Below are 22,442 nucleotides of genomic sequence, written 5' to 3'. Positions count from 1 at the left end.
GTACCCCCTCTCTGTATCTCTATTTTTAGGTATCTCTCTGTACCTCTATATACAGGTATCTCTCTGTATCTCTATATACAGGTACCCCCTCTCTGTATCTCTATATACAGGTATCTCTCTGTATCTCTATATACAGGTATCTCTCTGTATCTCTATATACAGGTATCTCTCTGTACCTCTATATACAGGTATCTCCTCTCTGTATCTCTATATACAGGTATCTCCTCTCTGTATCTCTATATACAGGTATCTCTCTGTACCTCTATATACAGGTATCTCTCTGTATCTCAATATACAGGTACCCCCTCTCTGTATCTCTATATACAGGTATCTCTCTGTACCTCTATATACAGGTATCTCTCTGTACCTCTATATACAGGTATCTCTCTGTATCTCTATATACAGGTATCTCTCTGTACCTCTATATACAGGTATCTCTCTGTACCTCTATATACAGGTATCTCTCTGTACCTCTATATACAGGTATCTCTCTGTATCTCTATATACAGGTATTCCCTCTCTGTATCTCTATATACAGGTATATCTCTGTATCTCTATATACAGGTATCTCTCTGTATCTCTATATACAGGTATCTCTCTGTATCTCTATATACAGGTATCTCCTCTCTGTATCTCTATATACAGGTATCTCTCTGTATCTCTATATACAGGTATCTCTCTGTACCTCTATATACAGGTATCTCTCTGTACCTCTATATACAGGTATCTCTCTGTACCTCTATATACAGGTATCTCTCTGTATCTCTATATACAGGTATCTCTCTGTATCTCTATATACAGGTATTCCCTCTCTGTATCTCTATATACAGGTATATCTCTGTATCTCTATATACAGGTATCTCTCTGTATCTCTATATACAGGTATCTCTCTGTACCTCTATATACAGGTATCTCTCTGTACCTCTATATACAGGTATCCCCCTCTCTGTATCTCTATATACACGTATCTCTCTGTATCTCAATATACAGGTATCTCTCTGTACCTCTATATACAGGTATCTCTCTGTATCTCTATATACAGGTATCTCTCTGTATCTCTATATACAGGTATCCCCTCTCTGTACCTCTATATGCAGGTATCTCTATACACAGGTATTCCCTATCTGTATCTCTATATACAGGTATCTCTCTGTACCTCTATATACAGGTATCTCTCTGTACCTCTATATACAGGTATCTCTCTGTACCTCTATATACAGGTATCTCTCTGTATCTCTATATACAGGTATTCCTTATCTGTATCTCTATATACAGATATCTCTCTGTATCTCTATATACAAGTATCTCCTCTTTGTATCTCTATATACAGGTATCTCTCTGTATCTCTATATACAGGTATCCCCTCTCTGTATCTCTATATACAGGTATCTCTATATACAGGTATCTCTCTGTATCTCTATATACAGGTATCTCTCTGTACCTCTATATACAGGTATCTCTCTGTATCTCTATATACAGGTATCCCCCTCTCTGTATCTCTATATACAGGTATCTCTCTGTATCTCTATATACAGGTACCCCACTCTGTATCTCTATATACAGGTATCTCTCTGTATCTCTATATACAGGTACCCCCTCTCTGTATCTCTATATACAGGTATCTCTCTGTACCTCTATATACAGGTATCTCTCTGTATCTCTATATACAGGTATCCCCCTCTCTGTATCTCTATATACAGGTATCTCTCTGTATCTCTATATACAGGTATCTCTCTGTATCTCTATATACAGGTATCTCTCTGTACCTCTATATACAGGTATCTCTCTGTATCTCTATATACAGGTATCTCTCTGTACCTCTATATACAGGTATCTCTCTGTATCTCTATATACAGGTATTCCCTCTCTGTATCTCTATATACAGGTATATCTCTGTATCTCTATATACAGGTATCTCTCTGTACCTCTATATACAGGTATCTCTCTGTATCTCTATATACAGGTATCCCCCTCTCTGTATCACTATATACAGGTATCTCTCTGTATCTCTATATACAGGTATCTCTCTGTATCTCTATATACAGGTATCCCCTCTCTGTACCTCTATATACAGGTATCTCTCTGTATCTCTATATACAGGTATCCCCTCTCTGTATCTCTATATACAGGTATCTCTCTGTACCTCTATATACAGGTATCTCTCTGTATCTCTATATACAAGTATCTCCTCTCTGTATCTCTATATACAGGTATCTCTCTGTATCTCTATATACAGGTATCTCTCTGTACCTCTATATACAGGTATCTCTCTGTATCTCTATATACAGGTATCTCTCTGTATCTCTATATACAGGTATCTCTCTGTACCTCTATATACAGGTATCTCCTCTCTGTATCTCTATATACAGGTATCTCTCTGTATCTCTATATACAGGTACCCCCTCTCTGTATCTCTATATACAGGTATCTCTCTGTATCTCTATATACAGGTATCTCTCTGTATCTCTATATACAGGTACCCCCTCTCTGTATCTCTATATACAGGTATCTCTCTGTATCTCTATATACAGGTATCTCTCTGTACCTCTATATACAGGTATCTCTTTGTACCTCTATATACAGGTATCTCTCTGTACCTCTATATACAGGTATCTCTTTGTATCTCTATATACAGGTATCTCCTCTCGGTACCTCTATATACAGGTATCTCTCTGTATCTCTATATACAGGTATCTACTCTCTGTATCTCTATATACAGGTATTTCTCTGTATCTCTATATACAGGTATACCTTATCTGTATCTCTATATACAGGTATCTCTCTGTATCTCTATATACAGGTATCTCTCTGTACCTCTATATACAGGTATCTCTCTGTACCTCTATATACAGGTATCTCTCTGTACCTCTATATACAGGTATCTCTCTGTACCTCTATATACAGGTATCCCCTCTCTGTATCTCTAGATACAGGTATCCCCCCTCTCTGTACCTCTATATACAGATATCCCCCTCTCTGTACCTCTATATGCAGGTATCCATATGGAGGAGTTTTATTCCTCCGAGGTAGAAGATTGAGGGGGGGGGGAGTTAAATCCTGCTCTAGGGGGTAAACTTACCCCCACTACAGATATTACACTTAAAGTACGAAACTAAATCAGTATATCATTTCAAAGTTATTTATCATCCTTAGTAAGTTATCGGATCAAAGATGTAATGTAACCTTTGTCTTTAATCTTCGGTATTTACATTTGCATGCATTTACTCTGCTGGAGGCATCTCTCGTATGCATTTCCGAAAATTCACCATTCTCTGTAAATCGTGACTCAGTGTTCTTCGCTTGTCATTCTGGACAGTGGTCATTTCAGAGCTTTGACCTTTTCAGACAAACAGTTTTATATGCTTTCATACAATTCCGAAAGAAATGTATGGAGATCATGTTTGTTGTTGCAAAATCACCCAGTAATGTAAACGTACAATGCTCCAGTAATGTACACGTACAATGCTCCAGTAATGTACACGTACAATGCTCCAGTAATGTACACGTACAATGCTCCAGTAAAATCACCTAGTAATGTACACGTACAATGCTCCAGTAAAATCACCTAGTAATGTACACGTACAATGCTCCAGTAAAATCACCTAGTAATGTACACGTACAATGCTCCAGTAAAATCACCTGGTAATGTACACGTACAATGCTCCAGTAATGTACACGTACAATGCTACGGTAATGTACACGTACAATGCTCCAGTAAAATCACCTAGTAATGTACACGTACAATGCTCCAGTAAAATCACCTAGTAATGTACACGTACAATGCTCCAGTAAAATCATCCAGTAATGTATCGTACAATGCTCCGGTAAAATCACCTAGTAATGTACACGTACAATGCTCCGGTAATGTACACGTACAATGCTCCGGTAATGTACACGTACAATGCTACGGTAATGTACATGTACAATGCTACGGTAATGTACACGTACAATGCTCCGGTAAAATCACCTAGTAATGTACACATACAATGCTCCGGTAAAATTACCCAGTAAAGTACACGTAAAATGCTCCAGTAATGTACACGTACAATGCTCCAGTAATGTACACATACAATGCTCCAGTAATGTACACATACAATGCTCCAGTAATGTACACGTACAATGCTCCAGTAATGTACACGTACAATGTTCCAGTAATATATACGTACAATGCTCCAGTAATGTACACGTACAATGCTCCAGTAATGTACACGTACAATGCTCCAGTAATGTATACATACAAAGCTCCAGTAATGTACACGTACAATGCTCCAGTAATGTATACATACAAAGCTCTAGTAATGTACACGTACAATGCTCCAGTAATGTACACATACAATGCTCCAGTAATGTACACGTACAATGCTCCAGTAATGTATACATACAAAGCTCTAGTAATGTACACATACAATGCTCCAGTAATGTACACGTACAATGCTCCAGTAATGTATACATACAATGCTCCAGTAATGTATACGTACAATGCTCCAGTAATGTACACGTACAATGCTCCAGTAATGTACACGTACAATGCTCCAGTAATGTATACATACAAAGCTCCAGTAATGTACACGGACCATGCTCCAGCATCAGGGATACTGTTATACTTTGCTGAGAAAGGACAGTTAAGGGACAAACAGCAGATTCATGGATTGAGAAGACACATGCCCAAATATTTAAAAAGAGTACTGAAAATAGTATGTAATGAATGTTTATCGTTGCACATGGGTTCTTTATTAGAGTCTTATCTGCGCAAGTTAAGGTATCCGGTCCATAGAAAAGCATTTATTCTCACAAAAAGTACAATATCTGTAGCACTAAATGTTTTGAAAAAGAAACCGAAATGTACACATTGAGCTCTCTGGAAGAAGAAAAAAAAAATGCTATGGGTCGTATATCTTAAGGATTGTTTGTGAGAAATGTGGTGGATCACAAAACTCTGACTCGGGAAGATGGGAGTTCCCAACAGCTCGTACCGTACGGAAACTTTCTAAATTTTATCATGACGTAACGGTAGTGCAACAAAGTTACTTATTTCAGACACTAGGAATTCCCAATATTTTTTTAAAATATTGCACAAGACGCATTTCTAAAATGCCAGTCTGTATATGGTAAAACTGTACTGTGGTTTGGTTTACGATAGCCCAAATAAGAGAACTTGACAGAAGTAAACATTTTATTGACATCGTATTATTAACTCTGGATTGCTACCACGAGATACCCATATCAGTAGAAGTAACGAAACACAAATATAAGTGCACATACACTTGCAATAGAAAGTGGTAGATATAATTCCACATCAATAAATGAAAGATGTTGTAATGCTTGCAATACTGGTGTGATTGAGGATGAAATTCATTTTCTTTTTCAATGTAAATCTTATTCTAAACACCTACCTTAGAAATAAAATATATATATATATATATATATATATATATATATATATATATATATATATATATAGTACTCTGGACAATGAAAGATACATGTTACAAGTATATTTAAAACAGTGATATACATATAGTCTTGAAAACTACTGTGAAATTTATTGGAGACTGTTTTGAATATACATGTAGAAGTTATAAAAATTATGTAGATTGCCAATTATTGTAATTGTGTTTCTGCCAATAAATATTTGTATTTTAAAAAAAAACGAAATAAAAAGAATATATTTCAAATTTATAGTTCATTTTCAAAATACTGGACTACGATATATATATATATATATATATATATATATATATATATATAAATATATATATATATCGCTATCACATTGTCTCTTTCTCAAACATTTTAAAGACGTCTTGTTTAAACTTATAGGGAGAATATTTGCCGATTGTTACCAAATTGACTAAAACAGCTTTACATAAAATCCGAATGTTTGTCGCTTTTTTCACTTTCTGATTTATTTTCCTCCATTTCTGAACACATTCCAGCATTTTAATCATGGTTCATAATTTAAAAGTATTTACGTCCTAGTTGACAGTTAACGCCAATTTAATTAATAAATGACGTAATGATACGATAGAAGATCTATCTTATTTTTTATATCATCTTTAAAATACAAACAACCTAAACATTCATTCTATTAATTTTATGTTGAGTTGAAAGGTCACTGTTTTTATCGAGTTATAAAGTACATTGAAACAACATGAGTATAATTATATAAGTTCAGCAAAGGGAGAGAACTTTTAAAAAATCTACAATTGATTTCTTGCTACAGAGATTATCTAAAATATGAAAGTCTTTTGTACATACTGAATACCTTAAAATACTGAATACCTTAAAATCACGATTATTTCCTAATGTTTCACATTAAGATACGGCAACTCCGTATAACTATGTGCGTTACATCCTCGATACACGTGATGTTTTCAGCACAGGTTCTTAAATAAGATGGAAAACAGCCCCTTTGATTCCCCGTTCGTTAGATCCTAATAACATGCTACATGTATATTGTAAGTACTGAAACCCAAGACTCCTCTTTCAATGGCATTTTAAAAACTGCAAATACTCTTATCTTTCTCGAATCGATGATTCTTTTCATTTTTCCCATTAAAAAACTAAAGTTCGACTTGTTCGATTACAAATTCACAAGTTTTTGATCGATGCATTGCCACCGTCTTTTATTTACTTTCACCTCTGTCCAATTAAATTGTAACGTAATACATACTCCGAACAGACCATTACAAAATAAATACTTGGACAATGGAAAATAAAAAGTAAAACAATGTATATTGTGCTTGACGTGGACGCCAATGATCTGCACCGTTTCCTTTCGTCAAACAGGAAAGGGTCGTTTCTAATACCAACGTCAAACTGTATCCAGGCAAGTACGGAACATTTCGCGGAGAGATTCAGGTATATTTTATATTAATCATATTTAATTTATCTTAAATGTTATATTCTATGTAATGCTGGATATTTAGAATTTCACTTTCAAGCATTATGGCGACACATCATGATCTACAAGTTTTGTTTTGTTATCCAGTGTACCACTTGTAGGCGCCATATGTATGTACACGGAACAATGTCTGCATCGCAGGCTTCCTGCAATTTTGTCATAGTGGTTAACAAACTTACAATGTTGTAGTCATATCATAACACGGAGACATTGTCTGCATGTTCTGTTTGTCTGGGGGTTTTGTTTGTTTGTTTGTTTGGAGGTGTATTTGTTCAGTCTCTGTTGTAGAAATCATGCAGTCACACAAGCAGGCGTCCACAGACGGAGAGACGGAGGAAGATGAGCATTCAGTTTCCACTCTTTCCCGCCAAAACACCAACACCACATTACCAAGTTTGACGGGCACCGCGCGTCTGAAGAAACTGACACGGAACATATTAAAGACACGAATAGATTCATCTACCATCAGCGAAAAAGAAATCATTCCAGAAGTGGTCCTTGACAAAAAGTATGAACCCACCTACCGGATGGAACCAAACAAACGGTTCAGTCCGGCACGAACTAAAGTCCTGATCAAGGCTGTACTGTCAACTCTCTTGGAAAATTACGATTACAGTGCCAATTCGTCTCCTACCCCCGCAGAGATGACTATGAAGCTTCCAGAGTTGATCATAAAACAAGTGAGGAGTCTGGACTTTGAGCGTTACAAGCTCGTCTGTTTGGTTTCCATGGGCAGCGTGGATGACAGCAGTGTCAGCGTCACCAGTAGATGTTTGTGGGACACGAATTTGGACACGTGTGTTACGTACACACACACGGACAAAACCTATTACTGCACCGTCACGCTGTACGGACTCTACCACGAATGAAAGTTTTCTTTGGCGAACACGGGATACCAGGGCCGTAAATTACATGGAGGCGGAGGAGGCAGCTGCCTCCTCCAACTTTTGAGCCAAAAAAAATTAAAATTTAAAGTTCATTAGAATTTATGTTGTTTCCAATAACTAAGAACATGATACCTCCCTTAAAAAGCATTCCAAATCTTTCTTTTAGAATGAGTTAGTCAAGTAACATCTTAGAAGGCCCTAGAATCAAGGATTTTGCACGAAACGTGTTCAGTGTGCACAAAATGTGCCCAGACCCCCGCCTAATTTCCTGCCTCCTCCAAATTGAAGGTTAATTTACGGCCCTGGATACGTTGTAATATTGCATAGAGACTGACAACCATTTTCAAAGGAAGAATTTTAAACATTACTTCATTTTGGCAAAGCTGTCTTATAACATTTTGAAAATAAGAATGAAGAGAAATAATTGCTAACGTAATGAGTGTTCAGAATGAAATACATGTGGGCGGTCAGACGGGTGCTTGATAACCTAAAGATTCAGGGGTCCCAGGTTCAAATCCTCAAAATGATAAATTGAGAATAGACTTAAGTTAACATCTTGATTACTTATATCTTAAAATATATATAACACAGATATTTATAAAAAAAACTGGTGTTTATTTTTTTTTTAATATAAACATATCCCCCCTTATTTTGGCTGCTTATGGGATTATTTCAAACAGTAGTTGGATTCGTTTAGACTTAAGTATATTCTCAGTTTATGGTCTTGAGACCTGCTCTGGTCTGTTGAATGTTCCCCTTCCTGTTACACGTGTAATAACTATCGTAGGAATAAAAGTTGTTTGTCTATTCCAGCTACTACATTTGAGGTCATTTCAAAAATCAGTACTTTTATACATATATGTACAACTCTACATTTCGATTACTGAGAGCTGGGTGTTTTGATCTTGGAATAATTGTGCCAGTCCTTACTAGATAATTAGATATGCAGAATTACCCACTTCAACAACGTAATTTTACCGTGAACCCTGTTTGATTTTATTGAAATATTTTTTTTTTTTGGAAATATGCAATAAACATTTTAACATGTCTGATATTTTTTTTTTTTCGCAACATTACAAAACTGCTGCCCGACCTCTGAATTTTTGTTAACAACAAAACAAACAAATAATTTATACCTTAGATTTTCCGAAAAACATTGCATTCATTATGATAATGAGTTTAACAAGAGTAATGCTTGTCACCCAGTCTTAGTGACACGTCTGTGGTTTAAATAATTTCGGAGATTTCAAAATCGGCAAATTGGAATACCGGTAGAAATTCCCACATATCCAGACCCCCACCCCACCCCACCTCCAGACCCCCACCCCACCCACACGGAAATTCTACTTCAGAGTAGGATTGCACCTCGGAGCCAAATTTAGCCTTCTTTATGTCCCAGAGTAGGAACCCCTCAATCTAATTAAAATTAGATCCTATAATACGCTCATCTACTATCGCTACACATATGTGTAGAGATAGTAGATGAGCGGGCCATAGGATCTAATTTTAATTAGATTGAAGAACCCCCTTGATGAAAAGCATGTAATACTGGAACACTAAAGCCAGCCTAACAATACACCAAAACCTGCTATTGGACAACTATAAACATTTAATAGCCGCACTAATTATCAGTGATTGATTGAATATCCTTATGTCCTCTTATTCTGACTTCTAGTGTGTGCCCTTGGGTGTGGTTTGAACAAACATGACACTACATTAATGAGGAGGAGGATTATGCATAAAATGACAAATTGTACCTTTGTATCACTACCTTCAGTGGAGGATCCAACACCAGACGCACACCCCTCCCCATTTTGTTTTTACAGAAAAATGTCGAAAATACTTTCACACATATATACGTCTTATTCTGTCAAAAATCTGTAGTTTCGGGGGGCATTGCGCCCTGGTCTCCCACAAGGGCTTTAAAGCCACTGGGAACATGAAGACAGACCCCCTCTAGCCCTTTTTACTGTCCCCTTCCCCCATTCTGAAATTTCTGCATCTTCCACTGATATTTTTCTATGTGAATCTGTGGTTTGAACGCCCTTGAGCAAGGTTTGACTTTCAATAAAACATGCATTCTTCAAAACCTCAGCCCATTTTCACTACCTTTTCAATCTCCACCTTGGAAGAAGTATCCCCCTCTCATTTGAACAAACTTGAGTCCCCTCCATCCAAGAACGACTTGTGACAGGTTTAATTGAAATCGACTCAGTGGTGTTGAAAAAAGTAACTGACGTCACGACGTGTCTGCTTAAGGGACCTACGAAGAAGTAAGATTTGAGGATGATACTATATAGAAAAATAGCTGTAAACTGAAGGAAAATTTTTCCCATGGATTACTGACTCTGGGGTAGGATTTCTATGGAGGAGAATAGCCTGCTCTATGATAAGATTTCCAGGGGATTATTCTCTCTCTCTCTCTCTCTCTCTCTCTCGTATCAATATCTGGATTTTTTTCTTCGAAGTAATTGTAATTCAAGTGACAAGATCGTGCTGTTGCATTCAAATGCTCTTCCCCCCTCTCTATCTCTTTCTCTCTTTCTCTCTCTCTCTCTCCAATTAATTCATTTACATTTACAGACAGCATTTTTCTATGGTAGAATTTTTTGTACAAGGTCAAGGTATACGCATAGTGCATAAATTATACCTTTCGTACACAATTGTTACTTTAGCTCTATACAGTTTATACGAGATAATTTTCATATCTAATATATGCTTGACCTAACATAATTAAAACGACGCAACGTTGCCATATATGGCAATCGTTCTGAAGACGGATTTCACTAACCGCATATAAAAAGGACAGAGCGTCAGGCTTGCGTTCATTTACGCCGATTAGAACATCTGTTGATTTGTTCAAGTTAAACTTTGGAGAAAAAAATGGATGACGATGATGTTGCAGCTTTAGTTATTGATAATGGATCCGGAATGTGCAAGGCCGGATTCGCCGGAGATGATGCCCCCAGGGCCGTGTTTCCCTCCATTGTTGGTCGACCCAGACATCAGGTATGAAAACTTATAACTCTTTAATAAGTATAGTCAATCAACAAACCAAATATTTTTCCATTGAAATTCTTTGGGATAACTCTCTCTCTCTCTCTCTCTCTCTCTCTCTCTCTCTCTCTCTCTCTCTCTCTTAATTATGTCATAATTTTCGTGATTAATCATGTACACCATTTTCAAGGTCGTGGCGTCACTGACATTGGTTGTTTTACACAAATACATTCCAGGTCTGTAGGAATATGAGAGAGACCCCCTCGCCCAATTTTAAAAGCATCACATAGAAATTCTAAAGGGGAAATTTTGTCAAAGAGTATTGAACACCACCCACCCCCGTTTCGTTGACGCCCCACCTGTTTCATATATAGTCTTGATTTTTAAGCTTTGTTTTTATTGAAAATACAATTAAGTAATACTGTATTAAAATCAATTCCATTGGTTTCAGGGTGTAATGGTTGGTATGGGACAGAAAGACAGCTATGTAGGAGACGAGGCCCAGAGCAAGAGAGGTATCCTCACCCTCAAGTACCCCATTGAACACGGTATCGTCACCAACTGGGACGACATGGAGAAGATCTGGCATCACACCTTCTACAATGAACTCCGTGTGGCCCCAGAGGAACACCCCGTCCTCCTGACCGAGGCCCCACTTAACCCCAAGGCCAACAGAGAAAAGATGACACAGATTATGTTCGAAACCTTCAACTCTCCCGCCATGTACGTCGCTATCCAGGCCGTACTTTCCCTGTACGCTTCCGGTCGTACAACTGGTATTGTACTGGATTCCGGAGACGGAGTATCTCACACAGTACCCATCTATGAAGGTTACGCCCTTCCCCACGCCATCATGCGATTGGATCTCGCTGGACGTGATCTGACCGATTACCTCATGAAAATCCTAACAGAACGTGGTTACTCCTTCACAACCACAGCTGAAAGAGAAATCGTCAGAGACATTAAAGAGAAATTATGCTATGTTGCTCTGGACTTTGAAAATGAAATGCAAACTGCTGCATCCTCATCGTCCTTGGAGAAGAGTTACGAACTTCCGGACGGTCAGGTTATTACCATTGGAAACGAGCGATTCAGGTGCCCAGAGGCCATGTTTCAACCATCTTTCCTTGGAATGGAATCTTCTGGTATCCATGAAACCACATACAACAGTATCATGAAGTGTGATGTTGATATCCGTAAAGACTTGTACGCAAACACAGTATTATCTGGTGGTTCAACCATGTACCCTGGTATTGCTGACCGTATGCAGAAAGAAATCACAGCTTTAGCTCCTAGCACAATGAAAATTAAGATCATTGCCCCACCAGAGAGGAAATACTCCGTCTGGATCGGTGGTTCCATCCTTGCTTCTCTCTCCACCTTCCAACAGATGTGGATCAGCAAACAGGAATACGATGAATCGGGTCCATCCATTGTCCACAGGAAGTGCTTTTAATGAGAACTAATATTAATGTTTAGCAGCTTAAATCAAATTAAAATTAGCACATTTACCTTGGTTTCTTATATTTCATTAATTAAGCTTTATTATACAGATGGCATAGGGATAAACTCTACAGGGAACTTTGATATCTTCGGTGTAATGATCCAAATAGTTAACGATTGGTCGATTTCTTCAATGTATGAGGAAAATATATGCTTCGTACCAGGCGCTCAACAAAACTGGCATAGCGAAAACTATTTACTGCAAAAAAATAAGTAATATGTTTGTATAGATCATTAAGTGATATACATGTATATAATTCAAATAAGGATTCAGAAGCACGTTGCGAGACATGTAACTGTATAAACTGATTTTGAATGTATGTATTTAAACCATTCTCTTTAGAGAAATGCACAGACGTAGCCTACATCCATGAATGTCTGTCCACTTTTCAAAATTAAGAGAATAATGCACAAACATACATATTGTTAAACGTTATAGAACAGAAGTTACAATTATATATGTTGAGAAGACCTATTCGACGATATCATGATCCATGCGATGCCTCGTCGCTATGTTCGATAACTCACGTTGGGAGCTCGAATCCCACGCACAATTTAATTAATATTTCATCATATTTTTTATTTTATTTTTAAATCCCTGGAAACCAATGGAAATAAAAATCACGTATCATGAAGGGAAAATAAGCTAAGCACTCCGCCATATCGGTAGATAAGATTTATCAGAGCCTCTGAGGGCTTATACAAGAAACAGGGAAAAGCTAGTCCAAATGGATAGCATCAACATGACAAGAGAAACAAAAACCACTTTAATTATAGAAGTTTGTAGCACGTCGGGGATTGTACAAACAATTTTTAAATAACATTTATACTAACAAAGTAATCAGATTATTGTTGTTTGGTGTGTTGTTGTTGCTTTGTTGTTGTTGTTTTTTTTTTTCCAACTGCATGACACACTCACAGAATATTATTTCTTATTTTTAAAAAATACATTTTTCCCCAGCTTGAATGATATTCATTTGACATAATCCACATATTTTTTTCTTTATTTGACAAAGTATAAAAGTTTGATATATTTCTAGCAGTATCTTTTAAAAGTTATGACCTAAAGGTTGCCCATTCTGTGACTGCACTACTTCAAACACATATAACAAGTATGTGCATGAAAAGAATAATTCTAAAATATAACCGAAATCCTTGTTTTTATAAAATCTTAAACCTAGCTTTAATTTTACGTGCAACGCCAAGCTCAAGTTCTAAACCATTGAAGCTCAAACAGCTATTGAACAGGCAATGACCTATTTTCAACATAACATCTTCATGCCTATAAAAACGTTAACGTGTTAAAGAGATTTAAATGTACCATTACTTGTACATCACCATGGGAGAACTACTCTTCAGACATTTTGAACAACTAGCATAAGAAACAAATTATTATTTACTGTGTCGATAGTATATTAATTATTATTTACTGTGTCGATGAATATTAATTATTATTTACTGTGTCGATGTATATTAATTATTATTTACTGTGTCGATATATATTAATTATTATTTACTGTGTCGATATATATTAATTATGGCCAGTTTTCTCCAGAATCAGAGGGTCTATGTACTGAATGAATTTCACGCAACGCACTAATCGAATTCTGGCCGCCAGGAATTAATATCAATGCAACAATTCATCCATCGTCGCACGTGTATCGCACGTGTATCGCACGATGTGTGTGAAGTTGAATGAAACAATAACCCGTGGTTTGCGACGATGCAATTCATCAACTAATCTGAAAGATTCAATACATGTATACTGATGTCTATGAAATTATTTGCAAACGTATATATACATAATGTTGTAGTGGTCACCCAGCCAAGTGCTGATCACAGGCACCTGAAGTGTGGATAACTTGTATAGATTTTATGTACACCCCCCCCCCTTCCAGAAATAAATTATTTTTATACAATCTAGCAAAAATTTATCCAAAATATATTATTTCCCCACTGATCACCTTCATAAGTCGTTCTGAGTTGTCAGTTTCAACCCTCTGTAAGCTTTAGAGATGACCACTTGTGAGGTACTAAAAAAGTCTTCTTTAAATTCTTGACAAGCAAATAAAAAATTATCCAAAATAATTTTTTAGCCCAAGTAAGTAAGTAATTTCTTTCCAATTTTGGGCCATGGGGGTGGGGGTTCGTTCTTCACTTTACATGGGTTCATTTCATCATACATTGTTACTACTCCATACTACTATATTTAAAAAGTGAGCGGACAGTCTCTCTGTCCCCCCCCCCCCCCCCCCCCCCCCCCCCCCCCCCCCCCCTTTTCGGTTCCTCAGATGTGCCTCGATGGTTTCTTACTTGAAGTGCCTATGTTACAAATAAATTAAGACTTTAGTAGCATAATAATGAAAGGAATATATATACATTTGTAGGTTAGTGGACAAGTTTCAAATACATCAGTGGTTGGTTGGTGATACTTTCAGATCGGGATCGGGATTCTATTTAATAACTGTTGGGCAAAGTCGAATGTGCTAGCCGGAGGTTTATCTGACCGGCATTTGACTTAAAGAGGGTCGCTTCAACAAAAAGACAGACAGAGATGGAGGTATTATTACTTTCCAAAAATGACGATATTTCTCTTGGCATATAACATCCATTAAAACATTTGCATATTTTGAGATGATTTAAGCTTCTCAAGAGCCATGGATACGACAATACAATAGTAATTTAGATTATATTGTAAGAAGCACATGCTAAATGTGTGCGTTCTTTATTAAAGCGGCGGATATGTGATTATATATTCCTCTGCTTAAAAAATAATAACATAATTTATAGGCCTATAGGCTAATATACTCTTCAGTAAAGTGAGACAAAAAATGACAAATACCTCATTACATGTAATCTCAGCTGAGATTCACGGGGGCTTGGTTGTCAGATATTGAAGTTTTGTATTATTTGTTCCCGAATAATAAACTGAAGTTTTGCAATATTTGTGTCCGAATTATAGAAATAAAATCCACCACCAAAATCCGCTTTTTATGTCGTTTTAAGAAAAGGTGTATCATGTGTATACATAAAAAAAAGCATGGCTCAGCTGGATATTTGGGCTGGCGCCTTCACCAAATCTCAGAGCATCATTCATGTCTGGAAATTCACATTCATCTTCGATTGTTTCTAATAATTGATGTGCACTCAGGTGAAACAGCCTATTTAAAGATTCAGTGAAGGCTTCAGTCTAATATCCAGTTATGCAGAATCCCGGCCAAGATTAGTGCAAAAACTAACTCTCTATCACAATATGGAACTTTCGGGATGTTCCGGAACGACCGATTAGACTTGACGTTTATACACCCCGGTCACGTGATAGTAAGCAATTGTAGGGCAAAGTTGACATCAGTACAACTGGGGTTTCGCTAAAAGACGGTCCGTAAAGAGTTATGCGCAGTCCCATGATGACGATCCAAGTCACTATTGGTGCTAAGTACCTGGGTGTAAATTAGATGGAAGGAAAAAGGCGCATTTAGACGCCTATCCTTGGATGGAAGGTGTGAAGTTCTACCGATATCCTCAAAATATTCCCTAGATTTGTTTTCCTCTCCAACTCGCATAATTTAATGATATGCATCGTCCTATAAATAGTTGTAGTGATTCCTTTCTTTGAAAAATAGCACTTTGATACAGTAATTTGATAGCTATAGAAGAATCCCATGCTTGTGTATTTAGTCATTATTGTAATCCGGAAATGACATGCCCTACAAATTACGTTCAACGCGCGATAAAAGTCAGAGTGGATCAGTATCTCGAAAGTCCTGTATTAATGCTGCATTGCTTACTGTCTAGGTATGAAAATTCCAAAGTAAAAACAGTCACTAAATTTTCTGTTCATATGAAGACTCCCATAACGTAATTATTTATCTCCTGATATTGAAGAGAGAGGTGTATCGTTTTTTGGTTTTTTTTAATTATCAGTGATATGTAATAAATCAATCTAATTAAAATAAGATCCTTTGATCCACTCATGTATATCACTATATATCGTATTTACCTTGTGTAGCAATATACGTGAGCGGATCAAAGGATCTAATTTTAATTAGATTGGTAGTAACTGCCCCTGCCTACATACACACATATACAGTGATTTTTCTTACCTTTTTCATAAGGGGCCTGAGCTTTACAGTAAATTGGGAAAAAATTGCCCACTTTCTTTTATCAAATTGAGAAAAATCAATAACATTATAATCAACCGTAACTGATGTATAAAGTGCAATATATATGTAATAATATAATAACACCAGATTTTACTCAGTTAATTTGCTATGGAAAAAACCAGTCACAGTTAGAACTACACTTGTAACTTTCTCTTTCTTTTACTTTGAGGTTGAATGTTATTTTCTCTAAATTTTCATAGGATCATGATGTTTAAATGATTGTCATGATTGTTTAAATGACAAATGCACATTAAAGTATGTCGTACATGAAAAATAAAAAATAAAAAAAGAATTGGTATCCAAATTGCCATGAGTAATAACTAATATGTGGTGTCCAAGTTGCCATGAGTGACAGGGTATCCAATACGGAACTTTCGGGATGTGCTGGAACGACCAATTATATGTGACAATGAGTGACGTGATGTCCAATTCAAGTTGCAATAAGTGACATGGATATCCAAGTTCCCATGAGATTATGGATACAGTCTTGATTTTCTTGGAATGCCCTTCCCATTATAATACGCTGGTGAAAATCTAGTAGTTGTTTGTAAATACGTTAAATAAATGCCAACCATGAATAGGAAAATAATATGATGTATCTACTTTATTATATATGTCTAGGTGTAGATCAGAATGCACTGTAACATACAGTATACTGACCTTACTCTAGTCTAATCTCAATCTGGAGTACGGAATGCTTGCTTATAATGTTAACATTAAGTTATTGATTTAAAAAACAAACAACAGCATACACATAGGTTTGCAGACTTATTGGCAGGACAGTAAGTCTAGAAGACTGAGACTCCTCCTCAAGATGCTAGCCGATCTCAACCTAAATTGAGACTTGCATTCCTCTCCATGCTGTTGGTAGGGACTAGTGGTGTCAACATACAATGCGGACTACTTAATGGCACAATAGATACCAAACATACTGTGAAAAGTGATGCAGTTGTATCAAGAAATTCAGTGACCTTGTAATACAGAAAACCATTCTGTTAGGTTATCATCAGTCAGAGCAAATTCTTACCATTCTCACTTTCTTTCAGATTGCTGTTTTGCATGCCAAGTCTGGCAAAAGTTTAGCAACTATCACAAATGTGAGTACTATTTGAAATATCACTCATACAAATTTAACGCTAAACAGTAAACAAGTGGTTCTGTTACGTATTTTTCTGGAATGTTTTTTTCTAAAGATAAATTGTTTTGATAATATTGCTATGAGATGAATATATGATAAAATTAATTACAGTAATAGAATTGATGTAGGAGTTTTATTTTACAGGTGACACCTAAATCAACAGTGCTGGATGTCAAAAAGGAATATCAGAGAAGTCGTATGTGTTTAGTAGACCTCATACTTCTTAAATTGTTTTTAAAATATGTTCATGTGCTATTCAGTTTATGCTGCATCATGAACACTTGTTTCTTTTATTGATAATTTATACGTATGTGTATACGGGTGCTTGTATATATTAATGTGCAGTACTTACAGACTGCAAACTTCAGTTTCCCTGTGTGCACCCCGCACATTTTTAATTTAAAAAGCAGGTCAATTTTTTTTTTAATTTAAAATGCTCATTACATCACATTGAATATTCTTGTTCTTCAACAGATCCAAAGTACTACCCAACAAGACAAGCTTTCAAAGTTGACCCAAGTTAGTATCAGAACCACAAAAAACAAAAATAACAAAATAAGTTCCAGTTATTATAGAAGTGAATTCCATCCTTCATTTTCCTAGTAGTAAGATTTTGATACATTTTTAACAATTGTGATAACATTTTTCAGAGGGGAAGATGCTAAAAGATGAAGAGACTTTGGGCAGTTTGGGATTTTCTGGAAAGAAAGGTTCCTTGTACTTTAAAGACCTCGGTCCCCAAATTGGTTGGACCACGGTGTGTATTGCCTTCAGCTGTACATTATTATGTTTATATAAAGATGTTTATTGGAGATAAGATTTTATGATTATTAGTATAACAAAATTAGGAAAAATATTCAAAATATGTGAACAGAATAAGAATTGTTAATTTTACTTCGATAAGACTTTATTTGCGAGAACTAAATATTTATGAATGACTAATCTTGCGAAATTACACGTAAATAAAAAATAAACATGAATAAAGTGTTATTTAGAGTAAGTGTACGGAATTAAATGTTAATTTCTCTGTGCATTCTTTGGTAGGTATTTATGTCAGAATACGCTGGTCCTTTAGCTATCTACCTGATCTTTTACACGAGACCTGCTCTGATATATGGTGTAGCAGCTGCATCAGAACCGAGAGCACAGGTTGTCAAGTAGGTGATGTTCTAGATGCCAATGAATATATTTCTCAAAATAGCACACATAAAATGTTTTTTAAATGATTCTATATACAGTGTAGTTGTAAAGTACCCGAGTGCTGATATTCTTGGAACTTTACTGAAGATAGATATCTTAAGATTTTACAGCTATTTTTTGGAAGCATAAATCACACTTCAAAATTGTAATAAATAGCTGGTGCATGATGTGATCGTCAGCTGATGTTGTACTTTCAGTATCGCGTGTGCTTGTTTCTCATTTCACTACATCAAGAGGCTGCTGGAGACAATATTCATTCATAGATTTTCTAATGCAACCATGCCCATTGCAAATTTATTCAAGGTATGTATGACAGCAATATAGATTAAAATGGGTTATTTTGTAGGTTCATTACAGGCATCATTTCATGTTAATACTTTATTATCATTACTTGTTGAAAAAGGCAGGAATTGTAAACTAATAATTCTGAAAGAAAATTGTCCCATCTGTAAGTTGTTTATTGAGGGTGAAAAACACTTTTTGCTTTAATACTGTCCTGTTGACAATAATTTTCGATTTTAAATATGCTGATATTTTTAATAACCAATTATACTAAGGTGTTATCCCCATGGGATTTTGAATTTGTAAAATATGTGTAACTCTTCAGATGAATGTGTTATGCACAAGAAACAAAATTTATGTACTGCAAAAGACTGACTGGTGCTCTTCGGTGCATTTTACATGCTAATTAGTAATAACTATTATCAGTTCATAATTTGATTGTTTGTTTATCTGTTCCTGTACTTAAATCTTGGTTGTATACCAACATGGTGATGTCAATAGATAAATTGAATTGAATTTTATCTGGAAAGAGAAAAAGTGAATTTTACATTTCTAGATCACCATGAAGTGTTAAAGGCAATAAACTTTCATAAATATGATAACTCCTATTTTACAGAATTGTTCTTACTACTGGGGATTTGCAGGGCTGATTTCTTACTTCATTAATCACCCATTGTATACTGTACCAGGTGAGATTGATGTGGAGAATGCATACACTAAAACAAAACAAAAAACCACTTGTAATGGTAATATTTTAATGAGATGATATAATAGATGGAACATTAATAGAAAGCATTTAATTTTTCAGCATTTGGAGATAGACAGATTTTTGGTGGCCTTGCTGGTTTCATTGTAAGTATGAATGTGAAACTTGATATACTACTACCTTCACATTGTAAGTATGAATGTGAAACTTGACATGCCACTACCTTCACATTGGACTGGAAGTTGAATTAGTCACTGTCTAAACCTATTTTTATCACAACATATCAATTCCTGTGAGATGTTTCCTTTCTGTTTAGATTGGAGAGCTGGGAAATTTCTCTATCCACGTTGCCTTCAGAAACATGAGACCAGTAGGATCAAAGACTAGGAAAATTCCTGTCCCAGACAGTAACCCCTTGACCCAATTATTTAACCTTGTGTCCTGTCCTAATTACACCTATGAAGCAATTGCCTGGATCAGTTTTAGTGTCATGACCCAGTGTTTGCCAGGTAAGGCAGAGAACAGTTATCTCCCCTGGCAGTGAAATAATCAACTAAAACAGTTATTGACTAGGATGGAAGGCACAGCTGATCTGTTGGACATGAGCACAAACTGTTGCTTAGGCTGAAGATCGAAATCCCTGTCAACAACTGTTTTGTTATGCCCTTTCATCCACACCAATCAGATGTGTGTGATGTGATAGCTAGTCTCTGAGATATACGCTGCATAGCATGTGATGTCTTACTTGGATTTATGTCATACCAGTCAATTCTTTTTTATATAACTGTCAAGTTTTAAAGATCAGTTTCTGTAACATTCAAATTATTGGACTTGACTATATAGGAGCCATTATATATAGATATAACAAAATAATCCTTCTCATCCAATACAGCACCGAGTGGAGCTATGACTTCAGTCAGTTCTACGTGTCTGTTATGTACCTTTACTTTTATATTTTCAGCTGCATTGTTCACAACTTGTGGATTTTACCAGATGGCAGTATGGGCTCTAGGGAAACATCGAAACTACAAAAAGGAATTCAAGGACTACCCTCGTTCCCGAAAGAGCATCGTTCCATTCCTTCTTTGATCGACAAACAATGAACTAAAAGACTTTTGTGCTCAATTTTGATGCCCCCGCAACTTAGATTATGCATGCAGAGTTGATGATTTGTCTGTCTGCTATACAGTTTTCAAGCTAGGAATTTTATATTGAGTGTGATTTCAGGAATAAGATGTTTTTATGAAGGGGGGGGGGGGGGGGGGGTATGAAAATGATAGATGCATGGGGTAATTGTTTGATTGGTAATTATACAAAAAATAACCCCATGTTTCTACCACTTTATAATACAAACAAAAGTAGGCATTTATTTCTTATGTTCATGTTCTGAAATTACTTGTGTCTTTTAGGTCAGTGTTTTGATAATATATACATTGAAAAACCATAGGTTTATTGCTTAGAAAACATTGGTAAATTAAGATTTTATTACAGATACATGTAGTACAGTTGTGCAAATTTTCATGATTTTGATTTTCTGTAAATTCTCACAAATGACAGTTGAACTTGTCATTTCTTTAATCATTTATTGTACATGATTTGTCCACTTGTGAGTAATTCTTCCTATACATTTTCTAGCTGTAGTTTCTATCAAGTAGGATATTAGTACACACACAAAGGTAGCACATAGTGTCAAATTTGATTTTGTTGGAAATCTTCATGAGTGATAGGATGTTGAACCGTTATTTATGGAACTCATTTTACCATGTACATTTCATTCAAATTTTTTTTTTACCTGGCTCTAAAAATCTTGAGCATGTACTCCATTTGAGTGTGAAAATTATTTTATAAACGTTTTATAACCTTCACTTTTGCGTATTAGTACGATTTAGAGCACGGCGTTTGAGTATGAAAAGGTGCTCAAAAATTTTCATAACCTCCAGGCCTGCTGTTAACTCGAAAAATTGGTATGGAAAAACAACAAAACTTAGTTTGATCTACGTAATCATGATAATGTGTTGTGGGAGCATCAAACGTAACATCCACATTAAGTTGTCCTTCTTCTAAATCTCTAATATATTGTACACTCTATTCAAGTTTGTATTTTCAGAACTGCAGGGGTATATCATCTTTGTGTAGCGTATGTCTGGAATTGTAATGTCTCTTATGAATGGACAACAATTTGCTATTTAGATATGATAACTTAAAAATATATCAAAGCATAATTTGTAGTGTGATATGAATAAAATTATGTGTTGTGTAACTAAGTGGACATCACAGTGTGTTTAGACTTTTTCCTTTATAGGTTCCATGTACCTCATTTACTGCAATCTTTGTGTCCAGTTCGTCATGAGATGTACGTCTTGTGTTGTCCATTAACTGCGTATTTAGATATTTCCCACTGATTTCATAAAACTTGGTGAAACACCTTTGGTTATAGAGGAACAAAAATTTTAAAAATTATTGTCCTTGGAGATGAGGCTAAAACTTTTAGATAGGTTGCAGTTTGTAAAAATCTTCTTTACCTCTGGGCATCAAAAACAGACAGATTGGGTGTATGTTATTATTCATGATAGTCATGGAAACTGCTATCGAAACTGTATTGTTACAACCCATGGTTTGGGGATTCTGGCCTCAGAGTGGTGCTATTTGAATCAAATACTAG

At 35.9% G+C, this 22,442-nt stretch overlaps 3 protein-coding genes across 4 annotated transcripts; all 3 read left to right on the top strand.

The window, feature by feature from the left end:
• Nucleotides 1-6,675: 6,675 nt before the first annotated feature.
• On the top strand, nucleotides 6,676-8,840 carry LOC125669566 (dynein light chain Tctex-type 5-like). The gene is made up of 2 exons (XM_048904170.2): nucleotides 6,676-6,861; nucleotides 7,193-8,840. Exon 2 carries the CDS (start codon nucleotides 7,198-7,200, stop codon nucleotides 7,771-7,773), a length of 576 nt encoding a protein of 191 aa, XP_048760127.1. The 5' UTR covers nucleotides 6,676-6,861; nucleotides 7,193-7,197; the 3' UTR covers nucleotides 7,774-8,840.
• Nucleotides 8,841-10,077: 1,237 nt separating this feature from the next.
• Nucleotides 10,078-22,054, top strand: LOC125669560 (probable very-long-chain enoyl-CoA reductase art-1). Of its 2 annotated transcripts, none has more exons than XM_056162598.1 (11): nucleotides 10,078-10,144; nucleotides 17,501-17,551; nucleotides 17,737-17,788; nucleotides 18,067-18,111; nucleotides 18,243-18,349; nucleotides 18,637-18,749; nucleotides 18,990-19,095; nucleotides 19,691-19,763; nucleotides 19,883-19,926; nucleotides 20,097-20,289; nucleotides 20,742-22,054. In XM_056162598.1, the coding sequence occupies exons 5-11, from the start codon at nucleotides 18,251-18,253 to the stop codon at nucleotides 20,867-20,869; spliced, it is 756 nt and encodes a 251-aa protein (XP_056018573.1). In that variant the 5' UTR covers nucleotides 10,078-10,144; nucleotides 17,501-17,551; nucleotides 17,737-17,788; nucleotides 18,067-18,111; nucleotides 18,243-18,250; the 3' UTR covers nucleotides 20,870-22,054. The 2 variants fall into 2 exon arrangements, with proteins under 2 accessions (XP_056018573.1, XP_048760107.2); XM_048904150.2 differs by lacking the exon at nucleotides 10,078-10,144 and adding an exon at nucleotides 14,719-14,851.
• LOC125669558 (actin, cytoplasmic-like) lies at nucleotides 10,138-12,299 on the top strand. The gene is made up of 2 exons (XM_048904148.2): nucleotides 10,138-10,800; nucleotides 11,240-12,299. The coding sequence occupies exons 1-2, from the start codon at nucleotides 10,675-10,677 to the stop codon at nucleotides 12,242-12,244; spliced, it is 1,131 nt and encodes a 376-aa protein (XP_048760105.1). The 5' UTR covers nucleotides 10,138-10,674; the 3' UTR covers nucleotides 12,245-12,299.
• Nucleotides 22,055-22,442: the final 388 nt, after the last annotated feature.

Source organism: Ostrea edulis, chromosome 4 (genome assembly GCF_947568905.1).
Source record: "Ostrea edulis chromosome 4, xbOstEdul1.1, whole genome shotgun sequence".
NCBI classification, from domain to species: Eukaryota; Metazoa; Mollusca; class Bivalvia; order Ostreida; family Ostreidae; genus Ostrea; species Ostrea edulis.
The sequence above is the reverse complement of the archived record's forward strand: the minus strand, read 5'-3'. Positions and strand labels throughout refer to the sequence as shown.